The sequence below is a fragment of the Vipera berus genome (genome assembly GCF_964194415.1).
Source record: "Vipera berus genome assembly, chromosome: 8".
NCBI classification, from domain to species: Eukaryota; Metazoa; Chordata; class Lepidosauria; order Squamata; family Viperidae; genus Vipera; species Vipera berus.
The window spans coordinates 2,192,026-2,219,304 of record NC_138211.1 but is presented as its reverse complement, the minus strand read 5'-3'; the positions used below and the strand labels follow the sequence as shown (position 1 = coordinate 2,219,304).

Genomic DNA, 27,279 nt, shown 5'->3' with positions numbered 1-27,279 from the left:
ATCTTGAGACATTCTGGAGAGGCTGTAGTAAGCTTGTTGTAGCTCACAGTTTTTATACTGCCCTTGCAAGCAGCAAATTACGGTGATTAAATATGAACCACAAAGAAAGATTTTCCTTTACTTGCCTAGAAATTTTCACCATTCCTCTTTCTGGAATGATTTCAGCTTTTAATACTGGGGTAGAGAAATGCCTGCTAGAGCCATTTTGTCTCTTGTCTTCAATATGTGGCCATGTGATGTACAATATACAAAAAAGGGGCAGCCGAACAAGTCGGAATAACACTGGATGAAAAGCAACTTAATGAAAACTCAGAAAATTGATAAGACGAAAACCAAATAAACCACATTGTGTCGTTGTGTAATTAGGAGCCAAGCCTGTCTCGCGATGTATGCATGCCAGAGAGGAAACAATTCATACTAGTTTTTTTAGAGGTCACTCTGCTCTTGCCTGATTCTTCACTGACAATGCACTGCAATTTTCAGGCGGTCTAACCCTACATTTTAATTTTAACATGGATATATCTTAGTTTTTAAATGGATATCTCTCTTCGGCTCTTTTTTTAAAAAAAAAATACACAGATTTGTAGATAGGTGGAATTGTGGTTTTTTTGTGTGTTTTAAGTGGTTTAGCCTTCCCTAAGCCAGGGGTAGGCAACGTTGGCTCTTTTATGATTGTGGACTTGAAGTCCACAAGTCATAAAAGAGCCAAGGGTTGCCTACCCCTTCCCTAAGCTATTGCACAATGATATATAAGTAGTTCTCAATTTACAACAATTTATTTAGTGACCGCTCAAAGTTACAACGGCACTGAAAAAAGTGACCTGGAACCATTTTTCACACTTAACAAACTGTTGCAGCATCCCCCTGGTTATGTGATTTACATTCAGATGCTTGACAACTGACTCACATTTACAACGGTCACACTGTCCCGGGGGCCACCTGATCCCCTTTTGTGACGAGCAAAATCAATGGGGCAGCCCGATTCACTTAACAGCCGTGTGACTAATTTAACAACGGCAGTGATTCACTTAGCCAGTGTGGCGAGAAAAGTCGTAAAGTGGGCCAAACTCACTTAACAAACGTCTTACTTAGCAACATAAATTTGGGGCTCAGTTGTGGTCATAAACCGAGGACTACCTCTACGGGGCTTTTTTTTAAGTGTCCGAAACATTAATCGTAGTTAAAATGGGGAAACTTGCAATAAATCAGCTCCATTGAGTTTGCTTTCCAGTTGCACATTCTGAAAGGATTAGTTTTACATTAAAGAACTTTTTCCATCATCTCGGAGGATTAGTAGGTGGGGGGATTCCTCCTGCAAGCATGGAGAGTGTAAGTTCCACATATGACTAATGTACAATATATTAGTCATGAACTTTTAATAGGAGCAACCTTTGAGGTTGCTTTTGGTGTGAAGCAAATGTCTCGTTTATTTATTTGTTTGTTTTCTGACTACTTTCTCAGCAACTGGGTCTTTCTTGCTTATCCTTCGTTTCCGTGATAAACTTCAAAACGTTTGCTCTCCTTTCTGTTCCTGGCTGTCATGATAAGGGTGAATACTTGTTCCATTTTAATACAACCAAAATAAAAGTTGATGCCCCTGAATATGAATCAGCAGATCTCCGCTAAGCAAGAGCTTCCAAAGACCAGGTCCCACACGTGAAGGTTCAATTAGACTGATTTATTGCTATAAGAATCTTCTCAACTTGTGGTCAACTCTTGTTAAGAGATAGATAAGGATCAACAGCACTCAAGGAACGTTGGCATTAGCTTACTTGTGGCTATGTAGGGATTCCAGGCTGGTCCCTCTTTTCACCTTGCCCCTAGGTTCTGCCACCCATTCTCTCACAGCAGGATAACTAAAAGTAAAATGAGATAAATTAGGGGAATCCAGTCTCATGGGAATGGAAGTTTGCTTGTGTGACTCCTCAATTTCCCCGTATATTCTCAACATCTGCTTAAGAGAGTTGGAGAAGTCTTTGAAACAGGTTGCTACAGAGTAATGCCTTGGCCAGTGAGTGTGAATCCCATTCTTTTAGGAAGTAACAGAAACGAAACATCGGGTTTTATACAATATAATATTTGCTCCCACTCACCACCACTGTTAGAGCACAGTCAGTACATCCCTCAAGTCAAAACTGGATGGGTGCAGTTTCTTTGCACATTGGTGACATGGTTTGTCAAGGCAGGGTTGACATCATCCATTCCTCTTGTGTGTTTCTAGGTGGCAATAAAAATCATCGACAAATCTCAGCTAGATTCTGTAAACCTGGAAAAAATTTACCGGGAGGTACAGATCATGAAAATGCTGGACCATCCACATATTATCAAGCTTTATCAGGTATGTAACCCTCTCTCCTGTCAAATCTGAATGTTAAAAAGTGATGGGAACCAAGCCTTCTTACCAGTCAGCTCCTGAATTTATCTTTGGCTGGTTGCCGTTGGTTGAATTATTGAGTAGTAATTAATTAATCCCTGTGTACAAATCTGGAAACAATTTGATACTTACTTCAAAGTTAGTTTTTCGCTTCATCCTTTTTGAATGTGAACAACTGTATGGCTTTGAATAATTCATTAATTCACAAGCCTGAACTTCCCTTGACTTCAGCCACAAAGGCCAAGGGGAGCTGGGTTTAAAATTGTTGCACACTTGTGCCTATTTGGTTCCGTCTACAGTAGTGGCCAAAATTGTGGAAACCTTTTGGGAAAAGTGTACGGTAGAAATGCCACCTTTGGTTAGGTTTTCACCAATTTTTCTTCTAATTTCTTTATAACTGTAGACTTGTTCACTTAATAATACTATTTTACATCACTTTCTGGGCAACCAGTCAACTCTTTGCACCATTACTTTAATTTTATTACGTTTTACAAGCTCACTAAATGAAAGAACACAAAAACCCCCAACCCACTTGATAGCGATCACATAACACATTGACCAATGTCCTCCTCTCAGCTTCAATACATAACATCAATAACTGAATCCTACTGTGATCTGATCAGCTCATTGTCGAAACAAGAGGACACCCAGTTGGCTCTCTAAACACTCATGCTCATTGGCTACAATCGGATGAAGGAAAGCTACCTGATATCAACCTAAGCAAGTTGTGCTTCCTTTTTATGGTTATTTGGCTATAACTTTTCATAGAATACAGTACAGATAATTGAACAAACTTTGTTGCATTACATTCTTGATTAAATTATCTTTCCATTGATATATAATTTTATGGTACTACTCCAAAAAAAAGATGGCGTTATAAGCCATCCAACCTCAAAATTCCACAGTTTTGGCCATTACTGTACCTGCAGGGACAGCTATGCTATCCAAGGACTTTCAGGGTAAACCATCATATATCTGAATGGCTTGACTCCTGGATTGTTGGTCTTCAAGGAACTGTGGTTTGAAATGGTTTGGAAATGTTTAAATCCAGGCTTATAGGGGGCCACGTTTTGGGCATAATGCTGAACACTTCCATCCTGGTTGCTGGTTAGTTTATATGCCCCTGCATGAAGAAAGAGTGAAGTGGGAGCAAAAAGCCAACATTCATCAGCCCACTTTCTTACTAACAAGCCACGTTGGGGAAGAATCCTAGCTAAGAGACTTTTAGGAATGCAGTGAGCCACTTGAGGCTAATGTAAGGTCAGATGGATCAGTGGGACTTCGTCTTTCACATGATCCTGTTTATGTAATCTGCAGTTTGACCTGAATAGCTTTGCATCCGCATGTTCAAGTAGAGCGATTCGCTACTCCACAATTTCCTAACGCGGAAGAGTGAACGGTGGTATTTCAAAAATCTATAATTTGCCTGCTTCCATCTTCATCCTTGACTTTTGCTCATGGTGTAAAGGTGGGCATCTGTGACCCCTTTAAAGCTGTGGACTTCAACTCCCAGAATTCCTGAGCTAGCCATACATGGCTGGCTCAGGAATTCTGGGAGTTGAAGTCCACAGGTCATAAAAGGGCTAGAGTTGCCCACCTTTGGTCTAAAGCAGGAGTCTCCCACCTTGGCAACTTTAAGGCTTGTGGGCTTCAGCTTTGCTGGCTGAGCAATTCTGGGAGTTGAAGTCCACAAGTCTTAAAGTTGCCAAGGTTGGGGACCCTTGATCTAAAGAGTAGGAAAGTAGAGTTTCCTTAGTTCTCAGAGCAAAAGCTTTGTAAGCTGATCTAATTCATTCAGTATAGCTCTGTAGCTGTGACACTTAAATAAGTTTGAAAGTTTAAGTAGACCGTGTGACATTTGCCTTCCTTGTTATATAGCCATATTGTCCTACAAAAAAGAGGTTCATCTTAGGATCAATCAAATAAAGGTCCTAGAAATTTCCTTGAGGACTTGTTTAGAGCACCATGTTCCATTAGCATTGATTATCTTTTATCATATGCGGGTGGTAGGCGCACAAAGCATTAAGCAGTCAGGAATTTATGTTGCATTGATATGGAAAGCTACATTATGCCCCTTTAACAGTTAAACACTACTTGTTTCCATACTCCTGTTGATCTGTCTGATAAAAAAGGATGGTTTGGTTTTGTAGGCAAGTCTTTCTCATTAGACAACCAGATGCTTGAAATGACGACAGCCAGTTGTAGAACCAAAGTAGGAAGTAGTTGAAATTTCACACTGGACTGAGCCAAAATTCAAATGTAGAAGTTCTAAGCACTGACAGGGATCTAGTAAATCAGGAGCAAATCCCAGACATGAATCAGTGAAATGGACAAGAGTTTCTCAGAGGCAGTGCTACGAACCACCAGATACTAACGGGTTCAGATCATTGTAAATCTACATAAAGGCCTTGCTTAGAACTCTCTTGGTTAGTTTACCCCATGTCATTAACAAATTACCCGGATTAAATGTTGAATCTCAAGAAAAAGAGATCTCCCCGTTTGGTTTAACGAGGTCTGGCTTGTGAGTTGTGCGGTTCGCTTTTATTAAATCATGTCTCAATATTGACAGTATGCTATAAATCAAGAAGTTAATGGTGATGTTATAAAATGAACAGCAGACTTATTTGAGCTGGAATTTAGAAATGAGAACGATCCAGATCATAAAAAATAACATAACCCTATTTCATGCTCTGAGATCTTCTGGAAAAAGCAGCTAGCTGTCAACAGTCCTCTTTGAGTCCTCTTTAAACAGTCTTTACTTTTGTTACTGAGTAGTTGGGACTTTCTTTGACTTCGGATGAACCAAATCCTTCCAGTGATTTCAGGCTTAGGAGTTGGATGGAGTTTCATGCGAATCTCTTCAGCCTTGCTGATTTCTTAACTCTGATTTTTTTTTACTTTTCATTTGTTAATTTTAATCTTGCTTTTTAATTCTCTTTTTATCTGTGCTTTTAGTCATGTTTTTATATTATTTTATAGTATAGTTTGCAAAGTGCCCAGAATTACTTAGGTGAGATGGGATAGTGTAAAAATTAGATAGATAGATAGATAGATAGATAGATAGATAGATAGATAGATAGATAGATAGATAGATAGATAGATAGATAGATAGATAGATAGACAGACAGACAGACAGACAGACAGACAGACAGACAGACAGACAGATAGATAGATATGATGGATGCATAGCTAGCAAGAGAGAGAGAGAGAGAGAGAGATCCCTTCTCTTCTAAGCAACTATGGTGAAGAGCTGGCATCCTTTATCTCAACCAGAGAAATTGTGTTGAAGAGTTTGATGATTTGTGTGCGTCAAGAGGCCGTGTCTGAATTGCTACACCCCTGGCTCACCATCACTGCACGTCTTCTAGCTGCAGAGTTTCCTCCCATTGATCAAGAGATTACTTTGGCCATGACGTCAAACTTTCTCAAGGCCCAAGAAGAACTCTCCAAGCTTTTCAATTCTCTAAATTTCTGCATATTAAAGGCGTTTTTGGTCTCTCCTTTGTCCTAACAAAACTGCTTTTAACATTCTAAGTGAGATGATTTTTCACTAACGCCAGCATCTCTCGCTCTGCCACGAGGATTTGCAATCTCTATTCGATTTGGGGGGAAAAACATTTGAAGTTTTTGGAAGTGTCTTGTGATAGCATGAAAGCAAATAAATGTATTTTGGCATAAACCTTTGTGGACTCCATCCAATTCCTTCATTTTCATATTTAAACATTTGGGAGACAGAAATTGTTTCTGTTCTAGTTAGTTTGTCTAAAATACATCAGTTGACCACTTCTGTCTTCTCTTTGCCCCCAAATTATAACATCCTGGAGAAGAATATGGTTGACTGGCAGGAACCCTCAACAGGAAAATTCTGTTCTTGCAAGACTTTGGATATTCTGTTGCCGTTCTTATTTGTTTTCCTATTTTGCGCAAAAGCCATTGGAGAATTGTTTAATGAGACAGATCTTCCCAGAAAACAGATCTAAACATTTCAGTGCCAAGTGATTTATCTTGTCTTTGCTTTCAAGATTAAAAGTATCTGGCATTGTTTTCTTATATTTGGCATCCCACAATAAATGCTAGAAGCAGAATTCAGAACTATGGATTTTATTTGTTCTCCTGCTAGTTTAGAACTTACTGCTTCAGCACATTGGCTCAAATCCCACAACTTTCAGGCTACATCTTGCAGTTTATTCTGAGAAATCTCAATATATCTTAAGGTTGGTTGTGTTCCAGTAATGAGGCATTCCCTTTAATTACCAATTTAGGGAAGCTTGATCTCCATCCTGCTTTCACCTTTGAATTCTTGAAGTAATTTAGAATTTTTAAACGTGTAATGATAACTCCGGTGTCTCATTTACGTCAGAAAAATACTGAAAAAGTTGCTTCCAAGAGTTCCTGGGATTTCCCCCCCCCTCTTTTTTTTGCCAGCTAAAGTGATGTTTTATTTCTTTCATTCACAGGTGATGGAGACCAAAAGCATGCTGTACCTTGTGACAGAATATGCCAAAAATGGAGAAATATTTGGTATGTTTTCTGACTATAAAAATAGCTCATTGATTTATTTCAGCAGCTGCATACTGTAATGAATTTGGAAATTATCTTTGCTCTTAAAAATAGAAGCTTTTCTCTGCTCAGTCGTCCAGAAACAAAGATTGGGGATTTTGGACCATAGATTATTTTCCCCGGTCCCATAATTAAGACGGTTCCTCTTTTCATTGGCACTCTGTGCCCTGTAAGTATTTCTCCAAGGATGGTGCTTTGTTTCAGAAGGGGAAGCTGCAGGCTTCAAAAATTTCAATTTCCCTTCTCTTAGATTATTGCTAGTGTTGGCTAAGATGATGGCAACCCAGAACTTAACAACACAGATTCCTACATCCCAACCATGTTTTAGGGCAAATGGCAAACATTTCACTGCGAACACAATTTACTTTGGCTGTCTGGTATCAACAGTTAAAACAAACAATTTTTTTATCATTAGTAACCATTGATTGGGATTCCAGAACAATTTCTTGTGTCCTGCAATAATCTGTTCTGCAAATGTTCTCGGAATCTAAGTTCAACTTTTTTTGGGTTTTGCATAGCTTTGAAACATTTATTCCACTCCTATACATAAGATGCAGAAGGGGAAGTTTGAAATTGCACATCTGCAAAAGGATAGCGTGTAATCTCACTGGCACAATCCCATAGTGCTGTGGGGTGTGGTCATCATTTTAAGGGAGAAATGAGCTTATCTCACAAGTTTGTGCCTTTTAATAAAAAGCCTGAAAAGATAGTCCCAGATTCTTCCTGTTTGTTTCCCCCAAATCAGGAAGAGATAGCACACTTTCGGATTAATGCCTTTTATTAAAAATATAAACTTGTGAGATATAATTCATTTCATCAGTTGTCTGAAGTGGCCAAACTGATGTAGGATTTAAAGTGGAAGAGAGAAGGTGTGGAACTGGGATACTTTTGCAATTACAGGCTATATATAAAACAGATTATTTTGTCAGTTAACGATTGTAACGTTAAAAATACACTGGGCTTGTTGAGACCTTTTGAGATAGCCTAAAACTTTTTGATGCATGTTTGTTCAGCAGTCTCTCCCTCAATGCTGCTGTTATTATTTTTCCCCCCAAATGGCTATTGTGAGATCTGTCATGGAATTCCTTTGGAAACCAAAGTACTTTGATACTATTTTGTCCTTATTTGGAATCCTCATGGTCAAATTTGTGTCGAGTCATTCTTTTGTGCAAAGTTTGCCTTTCTTTGTTCTACAGGGAATCCCGAAGGACCCTGTTTCTCAGCCTTGACAGTTTTAAGATGTATGGACTTCAGCTCCCAGAATTCCCCAGGCAGGCAATTCTGGGAGTTGAAGTCCACGCTTCTTAAAGTTGTCAAGGTTGAGAAACCACTGCCGAAGGGCATTGCTGATCGATGACGGCATTTATGAGATTACACTAGAGAAGGAACATGTTGAAGGTTCCCAGTGTGTAACCAAAATAATCAGAATGCCCCAGGAGTGTTTAACCAGATAAGGTTTGCAAAGGATTAGGCAGTAAGAAGCCAACCGTAGAAATCTTTTAAGAGCTGAAATGTAAAGGCTGTCGTTAATCTAATTAACCAGCTTTATCTTGAGTTGTAGTTGGATAAGATTGCCAGTTCTGTGGTTGGGTTGTGCAAAAGGTGACACGTGATAGATCGTTTAGCTCAGGGTGACTTCCTCCAATAACACATTTCCTTGGGTACTTCTTGTGTTAGGATGTTTCAGAACACAAAATCCAGAGGATGACTAATAGGCAGCACTCTTGGTTTCTATTCTGGAATAGCTTTGAGGCTTTGCTAGATTAATGGCGGAAGAATTTCAGTCGGGTCCCTGATAGACAAGCGGTAGGCAAGAGTTTCATCCCGACAGAAGAGAGGATGTGTAGCTCAGGGCTGTATTGTGGTTTCTGAGCCGGGTGGTTTTCTTGCAGACATTTCATTACCAAACTGGGTAACATCATCAGAGCTACTGATTATGTTATCTAGGTTGATAACCTGCTGATAAAACAACACGCTCAGAAACTACCAAGCTCGGAGAACACCAAGGACAGCCAGAAGACTTCGGTCTCCTGGTAGGGTGAGTTGTCTTCCATGGCCTTGAGCCTAATCCATCCCTTGGCCCAGCTTCTGCAGAAGATAAATTGAGATAAAATTCAAACGGTGGAACGAGCATTATATGGCTCCAAACCCTCCCAAGAAGAGAGATGCCAGTGAGAATTCTTGGAGGTATCTGCCACGTCACCACGATTAATTGATTCGGAGAATGTTCTCCCGTGCCCAATTCAGCCCATTTTCTGTGAGCATAAAATGGGGAGAGGTTAAGACCTGTTTTTCTCAACCTTGGTCATCTTCAGATGTGTGGACTTCAGCTCCCAGAATTCCCCAGCCAAGGGGGCACATCTGAAAGTGGTCACGGTTGAGAAACAGTGGCTTGGGACTATTTTTGTCACGCTTCGCTTCTTCATTGAGGCGCCTTGCTGCTCTGAGATATGTCAATTTCCTGGAAGGCATGGGCCCCCCCTGGTTTTGTGCTGTTTAACCATCCTTCCTGGATAAATGCTATGGTTCTGCTCATTTTTTAAAGCCTTTCTGTGTTTCACCATTTAGAAAAAGCAGGCCCTTGGTGCTTTCACCGTTTTCTGCTTCCTGGAGAGCCTGGGTTGGGGTTTTTTTGTTGGTTTTTTGTTTTGTTCTGTTGGATGCATTATTGTACATTATTTCCAGGGCTCAGAGCGAAATCTTTTAAGAGGAAAATTCCTCACTGAGGCATCAGCTTGCGTGCGAGAACAAAATCGGTGGGGTTTTTTTTTTAAAAAAAAATTATTTATTTATGGTCAGCTTCTTTCTGCAGGAATTTTTTCTGGATTCTGCCCCTCTGGTATAATCTGTAATATCCCGTTCTACATCGACAGTTTTACTTACTGAGGTTAAGGATCAGTAATGTATTCCACTGTTTCGAACTTCATGCAGTGCTAAATAGAACATAACTTAAGTCCAGCGCATTGCACACAAGCAAGCAGACATGACATCCCTGCTCGAACATAAACATCTAGAGTTGTGCTCGATGTTACAACCTTTTTGCCATGGCTGTTAAGCGAATCACTGCAGACGTTAAGTGGATCGCATGATCATTAAGCAGATCTGGTTCCCCCCCCCCATTGACTTTGCTTGTCAGAAGCTGCCTGGGAAGCTCGCAAAAGGGGATCAGGTGGCCCTTGGATGCTGCAAACGGTCGTAAGTGTGAGGATCAGTTGTAAGTCACTTTTTTCAGTGCCATTGTAACTTGGAAGGATCACTAAATGGAGGGTTATAAGTTGAGGCCTGACGTGTTTGTGTGTGTGTGTGTGTGTGTGTCTTTGTGCTACTGTTGTGGAAGGAATGAACTGGTGCCTTTTATAATGCAAAATCCACCTGCTTTCAAAAATGTGGCCTCTTAAGAATGTTAAAAATTTCCCACAAGGAATTTTATCCCCAGTAATGTTTAAATTGAAAGTCAAGGGCCACAATCCAAAGAACCGATTTTTGAAGTGCGGTAGCATTTGCATATATTTTTAATTACATACATAATGTATGTGAATCAAAAGTCTTCCCGGTATTAAAAAAAAATATATGCAGAGCCACGCTCAGAATGCCAGAGTTTTGCGTAAAATATCACTTGTAACCTAGAAAGGGTTTCAACTCTGAAAGTGTTGCTTTAGAAAAAATGGGCATTTTCTTTCTATGCAAATAAATTGTTTTTTTTTTAAAAATAATAATACAAAAGAACTGAAGAGAGAGGGGGAAACCATAAAAAGACCAATAGGCTAGCTGGATTATTGTCTACAAAACCCCCTCAAGGTTGTATTGATAATGATTAAAACAAGAAGCAACGAATGGAAACTCATCCAGGAGAGAAGCAACCTGGAACTAAGGAGGAATTTCCTGGCAGGGAGAACAATAAACTAGCGGAGCAGCTTGCTCAATCCATGGAAGTTGCCTCCAGAAGTGGTGGGCGCTCCATCACTGGAGGTTTTGAAGAAGAGCTTGGACAACCATCTGTCTGGGATGGTGTAGGAAACCCTGTCTGAGCAGGGGGTTGGACTAGAAGACCTCCAAGGTCCCTTCCAACTCTGTTGTTCTGTCATCTGCTTTCTTCCTCAACAGCTTAACCACGAAAAGTAGACTTTCCATTGCCTTGAATGTAGATGAGCAACATGTGCACAAAGGCATTTTATAAGAGCCCAGAACAGGGACGCTGTTGATAATAAAAGTCAGCAGAAATAAATAACAGATCTGCCTTCTGTCGGGGGAAATGTTTCCTTTTTCCCGTCAACACCGCGTTAGTTGGGTTTATATTAAATCCACCTTTCTTGCCGTAAGAGCACGTGACGTGGACTCCTGCATTTTGTCACATGTTTAATACTCTGAAGAAGCTTTGATGCCTCCTCGGCCACTTAAGCACCACGGCCTGGTTGCATATGGTCACTTTTACCAGCCTCTTCTGTTATAACGTGAGGATTTCTTTTGGTGACCTCAGCTCCTTGTTTGACTGCCTTTCTCCCGGGAGCCTTGCGAACGTTCAGAACTGATAAGGAGAGGGGACTGGGTTTAATATTACATTTATCTAACATGATATCGGAGAAGAGCCTCCGGACACAGGGGCCAAATGTACCCTTTGCTAAGCCAGGCACGGTACCACATCTGTACTGATACCACGTCCAGAAAGCAAATAGTTGGAGGAGGCTATGTAAATACAAAGCACTTAAGTCCAGGTTGTGTATTTCTCCCGCTAATTCTGTTGGTAAGTAACAATAGCAGCTCAAGGATCTACTCGAGGAAGGACCAGGGGTGCCGTGACATAGCGGTGTTCCAATATCTCGGGGCTGCCACAAAGAAGAGGGGGTCAACCTGTTCTCCAAACCACCGAAGGCAGGACAAGAAGCAACAGGTGGAAACTCATCAAGGAGAGAAGCAATCCGGAATTAAGGAGAAGTTTCCTGACAATGACAACAATTAACCAGTGGAATGGCTTGCCTACAGATGTTTTGGTTGCTCCAACACTGGAGATTTTTAAGTTGGACAGGCATTTATCCAAAATGGTATAGGGTGTCCTGCCTGAGCAGCGGGTTGGACTAGAAGACCTCAAAGGTCCCTTCCAACTCTTATTATTGTTATTGTTACTTCCCTTTAAAGTACTCTTTACCTGTGCCTCTGCTTGTTCCCCAAGGGTTTGTGGTATTCCCCAGAGTCTTTTATAAAGACTATAAGGCCACAGCACATAGCCTCTCCTGGCTAAATGATGAGTTAAGGGCCATATCTTAACCCATGTTCATCTTCTGATGCAATGTTTTTCAAACATTAGTGCTGGCTGGGGACTTCTGGGAGTGGAAGTCTATGCCTCTTTAAGTTGGGAAATATGAAAAACACCGATCTCTGGTTGATCCAAAATTGTAGATTCTGGCTGTTGTTCTTTTCCTTCCTTAAATAGCAGAGAGTCGGCAAGTCAGATTTTCCATGCTGTTAGCGTGTGAAACAGGAGAGGCCTCACAGGCTGCATTTGTGGCTGGGTCACAATCCCCAGAGGCCTTTGGAGCCTCTTAAAAAGTTGCTTGCTTTCATAAAATCTGATTATTAATCTTAGCGCTAATCTGTACCAAGTACGCTAAATTAAATGGCTTTTCTTTCTTGCCGAAGCTTGAATTTTGAGTCGAGCTGGCACTGAACAAAGCGTGGACTTCACCCAGGCAGTTTGGCAATCCAGCCTTCCCTTGAAGGCTTGCAACTCTCGTGGTTCCTCCAGAAGAAAAGTAATAGGGTCAGAAGGTCCTGTAAATGAAGTGATTCCCTGATGCACTTGTGACTCTTTTTCCCCAGCACATAAAGAGGCTCCAGAACAGCTTCGTCTGCCAAGTGCCTCATACACGTATTTAAATTTTCCTAGCTCGATTTCCTTTTAACTTTTTCCCAGGATTTCCTAGCTGGCAAATACGTAATGTAATAATAAGGAAGGGAAGAAAAGAGAGAGAGAGAGACGACTTTGGAAATTCTTGAGAAAGGAAAATCCCAACAGCTGGTATCTTCATTGGACTGGACTCCTGTTTAGTCACAATCCCTGGGATGTCAGCCTGGTTCAAGTTGCTCCACTTTTGGATTTCTGCAGGACAGGAAACTGCCTCATATTCAAGTGAAAGATCTGTTTATTCCAGCTATTGTTCTGTTTCAAACTGTGGTGATTTCCAGTTCTTCTGAATTACCCCAATTAAAATGACCTAAGGAGACTCTAGGTCAGGGGTAGGCAACCTTGGCTCTTTTATGACTTGTGGATTTCAAGTCCCAGAATTCCTGAGCCAGCTGGCTGAGTAATTCTGGGAATTGAAGTCCAAGAGTCATAAAAGAGCCAAGGTTGCCTACCCCTGCGTCTAGGTCAAGTGTGACCTACTGTGTGCATGGGGCAATTATTTAGCAAAGAAAGGGGAAGATTGCAGCTGCTGCTTTGAGATTGATTATGTTCCAAAGGTTTGTGCAGAAACATTGGCGCATGGTTGAGAGAGGCTGTCACGGGTGAGAAATGGCAAAATAGATCTCCACCTCTCCCTTGCATAAGTCCTTGACCTACGACCAGAATTTCTGTTGGCAAAATCAGGGCAGTGGTTAAGCAACCCAGGCCCAGTTTTACAACCTTTTTGACGTCCTTAGGTGGATCAGATGGCTGCTAAACAAATCAGCTTTCTCTCATTGACTTTGTGGGTTGGAAGCCAGCTGGGGAGCTTGGCCATTAGCCAATCCCGGGACGCTGCGCCCGTCGTGAATAATTCCGGGTCCCAGTGCCCAAATGTTCATCGCATGATTGTAAGGATGCTGCAGTGGTTGTAAGTCTTGAGGACTGGGTGTAAGTCACTTTTTTCAGTGCTGCTTTAACTCCTAAGGGTCACTAAACAAATGGTTGTAACTACTCATATATCAGCAGTTATCCGAAGTGTAGTATCCTGAGGACCTAGGAGGCCCTGAAACGAGGTAAAGAAAGTGGTGCTTCACACCATTTGCCTGCTATTTTTACCTTCTGTCTGTTTCTCACATTTTTATCAGGTCTTTTGATTATTACAAACTGCCTCATTTGGGAGAATAACCTATCCTGGAAGACATTCAGTCCCCCTCTTTTTTGAAAAACAACAACACACACGCGCGCGCACACACACACACACAATAAGCAGAGTGATTGAAGAGAGGCTTTCCCTGCACACAAAGCTAGCAAGTCTTTTGTGGTGTTTGGTGGTTTATGGGCCATGTTTGTTTCTCTCCCGTTCCTGGCTGACCGGTCCTGGATTGTCCTCTGACATGATCTCATAGCATCCCTCGTAAATGAGCTGTCACCCTGGGGAAAAGCTGCTGCTTAAATTATTATTATCCAGTCAGTCCTCCCAAATCTTCTTAAGAGGGAGGTCCAGCTGGGGTGGTCAACAGCCTCTTGTGAACAGTAGCCACTAGCTGGCTTTGGTCAAAAATCCCGCACTGTTGTAATAACACTGCAAGTTCACACCCAGCAACTGTATCCCAGTGGAGGCTTCTTTTAAAAAACAACAAAATAAAACAAACTAGGATGCTGATAAAATACTTTTTAATATCGCTAAGCCAAATATCACTCTTGTTTTCCCCTCAAACTTCATAAATAAATAAATAAAAATAAAAAATAAATTTCAATCTTTGCAATGCCGCATTCCAGACTTGCTTGCAATTCCAGCTTTGATTCTACCTGTAATTTTTATGGAAGAAATAGGAGACCTCACAGTTCAATGCACAAAGGTTAAAAAAAAAACTCCTTCGAGTTGATTTTGTAGATTTTTTTTATTAGTTTATAATATAAAATACAAAAATGCAAAAGAAAATAATAGGAACAGTAGGGGAGGGGGAAGGGAAGGGAAAGTGTTAAAAAGGGGGGGGAGAGAAAGAAAAGGCATTGATTTCCTTTTGATGCAGTAGAATAAGATAATGACATCAAACCTCAACTTTATACTTTTACATAAGAGTATAAACTAGCCATTTCTATCTCATTGGTAAAACTCCAAATCAAAGTTTCATTTTTTTCCCCACCTCAGGCAAAAAGACCAGAAGCGGTTTCCAAGTCGAAACAAAAGTAATTGTGGGGTGTGTTTTTTTTTCTTTAATCAAGCAGACAGTTTCACCATCTCTGCTAACTCCGTCCCCTTTTGTCCTTTGAGCTGATTCCGTGGACATCTCCCTGTCTTTTTCTTGGCAACAGTAGGGAAGTAGCTTTCCGTTGGTTGTGTATGTACATTAGAGGTTAAGTAAATGTTTGCTGACAGTGGTTTTGGGCAGGCGACTCCACACACTGGACTGAATGTTTCTGAGACAGAAACATGGTGTTGATTGAATATATCTGTCCTTTCAACAGTGTGACAATTACTTTATTGGGTACATTTATCCCATCCCTGAATTCAAAAGCCTTCTTGACGTACAACTGTTTTCAGGCTGCCTGTAGGAATTAAAATCAGATTGGCACTCTTTTTAATCTGCTTTTCTTCTCAAAGAGAGGCCAGAGATGATTCAAAAGAAAAACCATCTGAACGGTTGGTTGGTTGCTGCAGTAAGCATCATACGTGTCGTTGCAATTGGGCCCCAAACAAACAAAGTCTTAGCAAACTGTTAGAAGCCTCTTGGAGGAGAGAGACTCACAGCTTACGCAGACCTCAGATTGCTAACAAAAACAGGATGAGGGGATCAGTTTTTGCAAGGAAGAAGACTCCGAATAGACCAAGTCATGCTGCAAGAGAGGAATAATAATAATAATAATAATAATAATAATAATAATAATAATAATAATAATAATAATAATAATATAATTAATAATAATAATAATAATAATAATAATAATAATAATAATAATAATAATAATAATAATAATATGATGATGATGATGATGATGATGATGATGATGATTCAAACTTAGGAAAACATTAATAATCATCAACATAATTTTTTCTAACAAAAATGGAAATGAATCCACACCATTTTAACAATATCTGTTGGTTGCCACGCATCCAAATTTTGATCCTGTAACCGTAGAGACACTGCAACAGTCATATATCTGAGGACCGGTCATAAGTCACATTTTTAAATGCTGTCCTAATGTTGCACAGCTGGTAAACAAATGGACATAACTCGAGGATTACGTGTCCAGTCCGTGGTTAAATCCTCTCTCATCCACCTCATTTCACCCCAGCACTTGAGGGGATGGTGGGGGGGGGGGGAGCCAGGTCCGAAATGTTTTTTGGAAGGCTAGGAGGGTAGAGACTCACCAGCCTTCAAGGAGAAGGCTGTTCCATGACGTTTTTAGGAGCCATCACAAAAAAAAGGCATGACTTTGGATCATATAAGGTGGCAACGCTTAAGGGAAGGGCCTGTGAGCATGCCCACCCACCCTATCTGATCTGGTCATTCATCAGGGGGGATTTCACCTGTGTAAGGCACGAAGCAAGGCTTATGGAGCAAGGTACATAAATTTGCTTTATGACATCTGCTCCTCTTTTAAAGCTGGTTTTTATTCTCTTAAAGGAAATAAGCATGGCGGGGATGGGTGACAGCAAGAAAAATAACCTAATTCAGTGTTTTCCAGCCTTGGCATCTTGAAGAAGGGTGGGCTTCAACTCCCAGAATTCCCCAGCCAGCATAGCTGGGGAATTCTGGGAGTTGAAGTCCACCCGTCTTCAAGCTGCCAAGGTTGAAAAACATTGCACTGGTGAGTTAATCAACCTCCCCAGAAGGACCAAATTCAGGCCTTAAAGATACTCTTACTGGGGACGTTGGCTCAGAGCTGATATCCTTACCCTTCGCACCTTGTACAAAAACTAACACAACACAACACGTCACTTTGCAAGGCATCACATAAATAATCGGAAGGAATACAAAATGGGGGAGCGCTCTACCATCCCTATCCCAACAGGCCTGCCTGTTTTAAAGGTTTTCGGTTTGTTTGTTTGTTTGCCCCAAACGTGTCCCTATTGACACGGGAGAATTCTAGGCCGACTTTGTTTGGTGTATGGCAATTGCATAACCCGTTTGACTGAAATCTGTAAGTAAAACCACTAATCAGATCTGACGGTGAGATTATTGCAAAGGCAAGTGGGGCTGGCATCCATGGTTACATCATCTTTTGTTTATGCTGGGGGAAAAATCAGCCTCTTTGATCTCTTCCTGTGGAGTTGCAGTTTGGTGCAGAAAGGAAAACGTAATTTGCCGGCATGCGTGCCTTTTCAGTTTCCTAGCCTTGTTTTGTATATATCTTTTAAAAAAAAAACAACAACCTTCAATTTCTCTTCTCTCTCCCCCCCCATTCCTGTAAAAAAAAAAACTTTCAATTTCTCTTCCCCCCCCCCCAGCCTAGCTAATTAAGTATGCTTGAAAAGAACAAAGTGCCTTTTCATTTTATAAGTGTGTTCTGCAAATCGTTCTCTCGAAAGCAATTTGAAATAATCCACAGTGTTTTCTCAAGGGCCTTAGAAATTACCTCACAGGTCGTGGACACCAACCTGGATTTCCCCACTGCCTTTTCTTTTTTTTTTTCCTTGGTGGAGCTGCGAGGCGGCTGTGTTAATTGTCCACTTCTGAAGAAACACACACACACACACACACACACACAAAACCATAGAAGGTCATGACTTTTTCAACTCTGGAGGTGGCATCCACCCAATCTGTATAAACCAACTTAAAGAGCAGGGGTCTTCAAACTTGGCCCTTTTATGACTTGTGGACTTCAACTCCCAGATGAAAGATACTATTTTCCTATTGTTTCTGGTCCGTTTGGCCCGGGGTCTTGTGTTCCAGTTCTCTCCTAGGTAGATGACCTTATTTTGTTGGGAAAAATAAAGGGCAAATCTGAAAGAGGATAATTTTTTTTAAAGTTGTTTACGTTTAGAACTTTGCAAAACAAAAAAAATTCAAGGGCTTTACAAAACTTTACAAAAGGCTCTATTCTAATAAAAAGGCATTGAAAAATCAAACGGCATATGATGCAAATTTATTTTTTAAAGGGCAACTCCATTTTCACATGTTTTGCAAGAATTGGAAAGAGCAGGCATTAAGTGGTACCATTTGCAAATGGCCCAAAATAAAGGGCAAAAGTGAGTTTTTGAGAAATAAATAAATCTAAAGGACAGCTTTCCGAAATCAAAGACTGACCTTTCTAATAAAGGCCGTTCGGTCGCTGTGCATCTGGGCATCTTAATGGGATCTAGGAAACAGGCCTTGTCTGGTGTGTCTCCCGGTCTCCTGGGGTTCCAGAAAGACCTTAGAACTTGGCTTTGGGGGGCGGGGCAGCGCAGTTTAGAAAAATAATCTTATAACCAAATGTGAAAAGAGACACCAAAGCTCTTCCTTAAGACTTCCGTTCTAGCTTCAAATGTGTCTTCCTGTTTGTGGTTTCACCAAGCACGCAGTTGCCCTGTCAGAATAGGGAACAGACCCCGGGGGAAGGCACAGCAGGGCAAGGCCAGGACACCCGGCTGGTCCTTAGCCGGCTGCTGTGCCAAGGTTGCAAAACAAACAAAAAACAAAAAAGTCAAAAGAAAAGGCTTGGCTTCACTTGTAGCAGAAGCCCTCTTGGTTCGGTAGAGACGCTAATGGCTGGGTTGACCCCGACTTCCTGGAAAAACCCCTACAGCATTAAGGAGGGCTGAAAGCATTGAGTTCTCTCCCTCCCCCTCCTCCCCTCCCTACTCCCCTCTCTCCTTTCCTCTGCCCCTCCCTCCTCTCTCTCTCTCTCCCTCTCTCTCATCTCTCCCCTCCTCTCTTTCTCACTCCTCCTCCTCCCTCCCCCATCTCTCCCTCCCCCCTCTCCCTCCCTCTCCCTCCCCCCCTCTCTCTCCCTCTCCCTCCCCCTTCTCTCCCTCCTTCTCTCTCTCTCCCCCTCTTTCTCCTCTCCTCCCCTCCTCTCCCTCTCCCTTTCTCTCTCTCCCCCTCCCCACTTTACACCTTCCCATGCACACCTAGGAGATTCCAGGCGGCCTCCAAGCAACCCTTTTGCAGTCCTTGTTCTTGCAAAGAGCCGGGACGGAACATCCTGGGAGGAAAGGCTGAGAACTGGCCGGCTCTCTTTGTCTTGTTTTCCTCGGGCCCAGCAGGCCGTTGCGCATACAGATGCAGGCGCTGGTTCGCCGAGATCTGGAGTTGCACAGCCACAGCGTCCCCTCCTGCTGCCCGTTATGAGACCGACTTCCGAACTGGGGAGAGGGGAGAAGCACCTCCCGAGGTCCCCTTCTCTGCAGTTTCACCTTTCGTCTTTCCGCAGATTACCTGGCCAGTCGGGGACGTTTGAGCGAGACGGACGCCAGGCGCAAATTCTGGCAGATCCTCTCGGCTGTGGAATATTGTCACAGCCGGAAGATCGTGCACCGGGACCTCAAAGCGGAGAACCTCCTGCTTGATAACAACATGAATATTAAGATAGCAGGTATTCCACACGTTAACAGCTTCTTCGTGGGGGGGATGTTTGTTTATTTATTTATTTATAGCATTGATATGGCCTGCCGCTCACTTTAACAGTTTATATATGTATACACACACACACACACACACACACACACACAAAAGAGTGAAAACAATAAAAAAAAACCGTCCCCCTTCAGGATGCTTGCAAGATGTTCCCTTCTCTAAATAACTTTTGCCCATTTCCTGGATGATCCTGAAGCAAAATGAAAGATAGAAGAACTCGGCTGAATGTCCCACTTGCACTCATGAGGGTTAGATAAAATTGGCCCTAAGGTCGTGCTAAAAATGGCTCCCTCTTGACCTTTTCTTCTCTTCTTGGCAAAATTAGAGTCATTTCAAATGTTGTCAAGTTTATCTCCTGTTTGTAGCTCCATAGCAACCCACTATCCCTGCCAGATGTGCAGGTTACAATCAAATTAATTAATTTTCGGGTTAGAAAGAAGAAGAAGCAACTCAAAATGGAAACTCTCCGGTTATTTTAGCACGCTTGATTCCATTTTAATTACAAATTTAAATACAGCAGATGTTTGTTGCAGTGGGATAATTTTCCTTTACCTCTGTATAATGCAAAGGATTCTCGGATTGCCTGATTAGGATTTTTTTTTTAAAAAAGAGAGGAATTCAAAGCGGGAGATGTTTGAGCTTCTGAGAGTTCTGCAGAGCTGTCAAGTTCTTGGAAGAAAAGATTCCTGGCAACTTTTGCAGAGAACATTTGGTTCCAAGAAGGAGGAACTCCGAACGGCTGGCATTGACTTCCGTAGGGATGACAGCAATAGGGAAGCAGGAAGGGGTGCATCAGAGAAAGAAAAATGGTGATCATGAAATCCCATGAAATACAGATGGCAAAGGGGAAGGACCATTACTCTACAACCCTCCCACTTCTGTGCTGTAAGAAACTCTTAAGTCTGCTGGACTTTGTGTTAGCCAGAGGATGGTTGGGTCATTTCAAGGAATGAAGGAGTGAGACAGGCCTCATTTGAAAGGTCCACCCTGCGCAATGATCTCAAGATGTCGCCTTGACGTCAGAGCAGGGTGATCAGCGATTAGGGGTCCAATAGAGGAGAATATTTGTGGCTCAGTTGAACTGTGGGTTGCTTGGCGCTCTCTGAGCTTGATTGTTTTCTCGTAGACGTTTCATCGCCCAGAAGTTGTGGGTGCCTCCATCACTGGAGGTTTTTGAGAAGAGATCGGACAGCCACTTGTCTGGAATGGTCTAGGGGAGGGGTAGGGAACGTTGTCTCTTTTATGACTTCTGGACTTCAATTCCCAGAATTCCTGAGTCAGCACGTCTGCTTCAGGAATTCCAGGTATTGAAGTCCACAAGTCATAAAAGAGCCAAGGTTCCCTACTTCTGGTCTAGGGTCTCCTGCTTGAGCAGGAGGTTGAAGTCACAGACCTCCAAGGTCCCTTTCAACCCTGTTATTCTGTTAACTAGGTACCATTATCAGTGCTAGAACGGAGCAGGATTTGCAGAATAAAGGAGGAGGGCTGTTGATTGGTGCCTTGCAGACGTTTCGTTACCCAGCTGTGTAACATCATCAGTGCTAGCAGTGCTCACCAAGTTGGCTAACAAAACTTCTGCAAGAAAGCAACCAAGTTCAGAGAGCACCAAGCATCCTGCCCTGGGTCACCTTTATTTCTCTCCAGTGCTTTTCACTCCATCAGCGCCTCTCTTCGTTAAGCTGCGCCTTATTCACACTACCAGCTTACAAAAGATCCACTTTCCCTCTCTTGCTGAAGCCGAACAAGCGGATGCTGGCTCCATTTTCTTCTCCTTTGGACCACGGAGCTTTCCAGTGGGTGCATTTTTCCTTTCCAAGCAGCCCAGTTGCGACATAAACAGAAATGCCAACCTTTCATATTGGGTGTCAGAAATTAAAAGCAGTTAACTCTGAAGGCTGGAGGGGGAAAGGAGAAGGGTGCGAACATTGTGATGCTAAACTGGACGATCACAGGCTGGTCATTGCTTCAGGCAGCCCTAACCCTAACCTTCAGCCTTTCCAAATGCAGCACTCCTTTTTTTAACGGCAGCTTTCAAGACCAACCTCTTTGTGGGGGGCAGTGCCCTTTTCTGTCCCCTTGAGAAGAAAATTCCAACTGTCCAGCACAGCAGAACCCCATTTAGGAATAGGTAGCTTGAAGAAGGGCTTCTGTGCCTATGATACTGACCTGGAAGAAACAGAAGTTGATTGCTGAACTTGAGATACTGGATCCCTAACGAGCCTTCCCTGTTCTACAGGCCAGTCATTTTATCTTACCAGAAATGAGCATAATCTGGTTGGGGAAATTTCCAAGCAATGGGTCTTGAAGAAGACCTTGATTCATGCCAAAAGATTAAAAGGAGGTGATTTGGTGAGGAGATATGAGATAACAGCCAGAAAAGAATCTTCACGTTTGCTCAGAATTGGGGGTGGGGTGGGGGCAGGGGACCCTTGCTTAAGATTTGCTAAAATGACTTAAAAGCAGCTGGCTTTCGGAACAGAGGGCATATATTGTTGTAATTTAATTTTGCATCTGGGATAGGTTGAATGGAGAGTCAACCATGATGTGGAAAACAATCTGGGTTCCCAGTTGGGTTTGGATAAAATATTGTCACCTCTAGGCTCGCAAAGGACCATCTTATGCTGTTAAAAGGATCGCTATTTTTGCACCTCTTGGCAAGGACTTAATTCAACTCCCAAATATAATCTAAAATAAAATAAGGAATGGCAGCTACATCCTGGACAGTTTTTTTTAAAGCTAGCCAGGGAAATCATGCTCATACCTCCAGATACAGCTAAGGCATGGATTTTAACGACATCTTGTTTGGCATAACTTGAAGAAGAAGAGAAGGACTGAAAATTGTACTTCTGTTTTTGGATTGATCACAGTTTGCTTTAACTTCCTGATCAAGACTTCAGGCAATCATTTCTGAAGCTGGTTTCTTTTTGCTGATCCTAGCAGATATTGAAGATAATTTAGGACAAAGATATAGGTGAAGTGTATGCTGTAGGTGGAGATTCAAATCAAGGCACCCTCCAGCTGTTCCTTATAACCTTAAAACACGGTTTAGTCTTAGATACAAACAAAGTGTGTGTGGGGGGGAATCTACTTCCTTGTATCAAGAACAGCAAAATCCATTGGGCATCTTGACTGCCTAATAAGACAAATTCTTCCTTGCTTTTTCCACCCGGCGCTAATGCAAAGTGAAGTCTTGATGATGCCTGCAAGATGTCTTGTAATGGCTGTATAATTATCATCCTGGCATCTGCTGATAAATGTCACATGGCATGGCAGCTCTGTGAAAACCCACAGAAAAATTGTAGCTCAGGGTTGAACTGTGGAGTCCTTGGTGCTCTCTGAGCTTAGTTGTGTTTTGTTTTGTTTGCAGACGTTTTCATGACCCAGCTAGGGAACACCTTCAGTGCTAGAAGGGAGGGAGATTTATATACAGAGGCCTTTTAGTGGTGATACTGTCACCATGACAGGTAACGAAACATCTCAGACGGCACCAGGGACTCCCACAGCTCTGTGAAATTTACGCATCAGGTTCTCCTGAAATTCACCAGGGAGCAGAGGCATGTTCACACACACACACACGCGCACACACACACACTCCCACAAGCTAAAGGCATGTGGCCAGAGAGGTGATTGGCTGCCAAAACCACTGTTAGAGAATTTATTTGTGCCTCTCTGTGCTTTGTGCAATGGAAATCAGGACAGCCTCTTTCGAACGACACTCAAGATTTACAGGCTGGGCACTGTGCAAAGCTATCCAGGTTCTGGCATTGCAGACAACGCCTGTGTCTCTTTTTGACAGCAGTGTGCGAAAGAACAAACTGCTGAGACAAATGAAACGCACACTGCCTTGTCTCCTGGAGGCTTTTCAACCAAGAACTCTGCTGTGCTCCTTCGAATCAGACGCCGCCCTGCCTCTGCTCCCTTGTTTTCCCAGAGGCTGGCTGGGCAGGTGACGTTAACATGTGAAAGGGGACAAACAAGACCTTCTGGTTCCTCCATTGTCTCCTTTCACAGTTGGCTTCTTCTCCGCTCAGACCTTCCCTCCTTTTGAGCCACCAGTTATATTTCTGCTACTGCTCAGGCCCTTCAGACGGCGGAGACCTAGGCCATTTTCTTGGGGCTGGATTGGCAGCAGCCTATATTTTGGGGCCAGAAATGGTCCATTCGGCCCTCCGGCTACAGCTTCCATGTTGGCCCTTTCAAATTCGGAGGGGTTGAACCAGGAAATAGAGGGAGAAGGCTGATGCCAGGCGACTTCCTCAGATGTCCCACGTAGTTTCTTAGCAACAGTGAGAAGGTGGCTTTCCCTTCCCAGATTTTTTTTTTCAACTTTCCGATCTAGGCCACCACGGGTAGCCTCTTTTCGAAATGCCAGCCTGGGCTCTGCTCAGCTTTTTGAATCCCGTAGCAAGGTGGGAAAACGCAGGGAAGGGGGAATCGGATCGGGTCTGCTAAAACCTCATTTTGGATCCTCGGCAAAGTCTCCAATGGTTAGATGGAGATTCACCATCATCCAGGTCATGCTTGTCCCAAAGGTGTGTTTTTTCCCCAAAAGGCAACTGGACTTTTTTGGGGTGTTTTTTGTTTTGGAATGGTTTCACTTCTCATCCAAGAAGAACTGAAGAAGCTTCTTGGATAAGAAGCAAAACATTTTCAAAGATAAGACCAAGAAAGTCCAGAGTTGCCCTTTGGGGAAAAAACCAACAACAACGCCCTGGGTCTCCAGTGGTTACTCAGGTTGAGACGTTATATTTCCGTAGGGCGTAAACAAAAATGCTTAAGTGACATGGCAGATTTTAAGGCATGTTGAATTTGGCTGCTGGGGCTTAGAGTCTGACGTCCTCTACACGTGTTAGACTCTGCTTCCCATATCCTCAGCCATCCTGGCCAAGGGTCAAGAACCTGGGCAGATTTCTTCAGTCCTTCAGGAGGTCATCTAGTTATCTGCCCTGGATATATCAATGAGCATCTACGCATGTGCGCGGATTCTCCGGAGAATTTTTATTATTTTATTTATTGAACGTAGATGCCACCCATCTCGCCTAGAGGTGACTTTAGGTGGCTTGCGATCAATAAAAACAGCAAAATAAAACATTAGAACAATAAATATTAGCAGTAAAACTGATTTAAAATTTGCAAAGATGGGAAAGAACAGAGCAAGACGCACCCAGGTGGGGTCTTATCCTTAGTCCACTAACCCCATCCAGTTCATTATTCACACCATTCAATTCACACATAGCATTCGTTCTTGTGCCCAGGTGCCAACAATTGCACTTGAATCGTTTTTTAGGAGAGCGGGTTATGAAATGGAACCCTTTCTGCTAAAAAATAATAATAAGAGACCCAAACCACATTCCAGCAAGCAGATACTGGCGCTCTTCCACCGTTGCCGAATAGAATTTGGATTTGCAACAGGAAGAGAGACGTCTCCTGCTGATCTGTTGAGGCTTAACGTTTGACAGCCACGAGGGAGGAGATTGATGTAATTTTTCCTTTGGTTTAGCATCTGGGAAGGTGCTGTGCAGAGAGGGAGGAGGTTTCTGACAGCTGGTTACGGGTTCCAGGATCCTGGCTAACTCTGATCTTAGAACCTAATTGTGGGATTTCCAGTTTTTTTCTGAAGGAAACATGGCGGATAAGGAGGTGGCTTTCCCGTAGGTCAATGCTGGCTGGGTTATCCTGAGAGTTGAAGTCTATCTACCTTAAAATGGCTGGAGTTGGGAAACACTATTGCAGATGGTTAGGCTTCAAGAAATCCAGGACATGCCTAAGCTTAGGAAGGAAAGACTCTTTTCACAAAATCATCCGGAGCCCAGGAGTTGGGCTGGATCCACAAAAGGTTCTTCTGAACCAGCTTTCTGTTTCTTCAAGCACTCAGGTCGGGGCCCATGAGAAATCCCTCAGCAGGACATCAATCCAGAGTCGTCTTCTGTTTCTTGACACCTCCCAGGTAGAACAGTATCTATTGCTGTTCTTTGTTTTTTCCTTCCTCTGCAGATTTTGGGTTTGGAAACTTCTACAAAAGTGGCGAGCCTCTGACCACGTGGTGTGGAAGTCCACCTTACGCGGCTCCCGAGGTCTTTGAAGGCCAGCAGTACGAGGGGCCACAGCTGGACATTTGGGTATTGGCATAATGTTAAACGAAGCGCTTTCTTTTTAAAAACAAAAACAAAAAAACCCTGATCCTTTTCTCCTTAGGTTTTGCTTTTCTGACTTGCTAAAAATACCTTCTTCCCCTTGTCACAAGAAGAGAGCGTTGAGTCCAAAAATGTTTTCCCATTGAAACCTGTAAGACGGGAGGCAGCTCGGGATGCAGAAAGTCGACTCCGATTCGCCTTCTTTGCCCCTCTCTCCATCCTGAATCTGGACCAGGCTGCCGGTGTTTCAACCGAGCTTGGTCCAGATTATGTTCTTCTCCCTTGGGGGGTTCCAACCAGATTCTGAAAGGCTGGAGGGATCTGGCCGCTAACTTTCTGGGGAGAAGGAGGTCTGGCCTTTGGCCATCCGGCTGCCAGGGTCGCACTACGCCCCGTGCCGCCTTCCTTCTTGTAGCTCTTGAGGGAAAAGGGGACCAAAGAGGACACCTAGCAGAGCCCGTGGCCTTCCTGTTTTTTAACGCCTTGTCAGGGTTGCTGCCCTGTTTTCCTCTCTGCTAATTGGATCTGAGCGTCTCCCGAGATTAGCAGGGCTTCGGCAGATGCTTTCGCAGGCTTCCTAAGGCTTCGGAGGCAAAGTCTCCTGGCCTTTTGGGTCATGCGAGACGAGGGGAGAAGAACACGAGGGGAGAAGAACACGGAGTGGTCTGGAGCCTCCTCGGTCTTTACAGCAGCCTCGGCCCATCTGCTGATGCCGTTGCAGGCCTGGAGGGCGGATGTAGGGAGGGTCCCTCAAGGGCCAGAGGCCACCTTGAAGTTGGTCCTTCAGAAGCAGGGCAGGGTGCCAACGTGAGCGCGGTCCTCTCCCGCACCGCTGTACAAATAAGCCCTTTTCATCTAGCAGGGCTCTGTAATGAGGAACAGCTCTTCCCCCCCCCCCCCGTTTTCCCTGCCCCTCGATTCCAAGTGAGCCCTCTGCACACCCCAAACACACCCAGGGGCTGACGGCACCTCACGCTCTCCGCAAACGTGCCAAAACAATCAGGATTAATGGCAGGAGCTGTTGTCTTGGCCAGGCTGCTAACAAAAACATCCTGCCTGTGGATCCCAGAAGGAAAGAATGTGCTTTGGAGCAGGGGGACCGGTGGAGCCAGGCAGGCTTCGCTAGCAGACACAACTGGCCAGTGTTTGCTCTCTAATGGCGGCTTTGATGTGAACCAGAGCAAAATTGGGAAGGGAAGGGAAGGGAAAGGGAGGGAGGAAGGAAGGAAGGAAGGAGAGGGAGGGGGAGGAAGGGGAAATGAAAGAGATGGGAAGGAAGGAAGGAAGGAAAGGGAGAGGGAAGGAAGGAAGGAAGGAAAAACATGATACGAGACGACTGCTGTGTTTGGAGCAGGGTTGTGGTGATGGCATCTTGTGTTCCCTGATCTCAGACCAACCGATTCTCTCTTGCAGAGCATGGGCGTCGTCCTTTATGTCTTAGTTTGTGGAGCTTTGCCGTTCGATGGACCGACCCTCCCCATCTTGAGGCAGCGAGTGTTGGAAGGAAGGTTCCGCATCCCCTACTTTATGTCTGAAGGTAAGAGCCACGGACCCTTTGGAGGTCTTTCCGCCTTTGTTCCCTGCAGACTCTCCTAGGCTGCAGGTGGTGGAGGTAGGAAGGGACGAGGAGTCCCAAGGACCCATATTTGGGGGAGGGAGGGGCCCTTTGGGCAACTTGGCTGATCTTTGATAATAATAATACTCTGAAATTGTTTGGCCAAAACGGACAGAATTTGCACTGGGACCCAGAGTGATGTCCATCCTCAC

General features: G+C 43.3%; 1 protein-coding gene across 1 annotated transcript in view; it reads left to right on the top strand.

The window, feature by feature from the left end:
* SIK2 (salt inducible kinase 2) overlaps positions 1-27,279 on the top strand; it is a 47,201-nt gene that overhangs the window by 7,731 nt on the left and 12,191 nt on the right. The window contains exons 2-6 of the mRNA XM_081334000.1: positions 2,222-2,338; positions 6,832-6,895; positions 19,176-19,337; positions 25,373-25,497; positions 26,926-27,049. Of these exons, the coding sequence (XP_081190126.1) occupies positions 2,222-2,338; positions 6,832-6,895; positions 19,176-19,337; positions 25,373-25,497; positions 26,926-27,049 (592 nt within the window). The remainder of the gene's footprint in view (positions 1-2,221; positions 2,339-6,831; positions 6,896-19,175; positions 19,338-25,372; positions 25,498-26,925; positions 27,050-27,279) is intronic.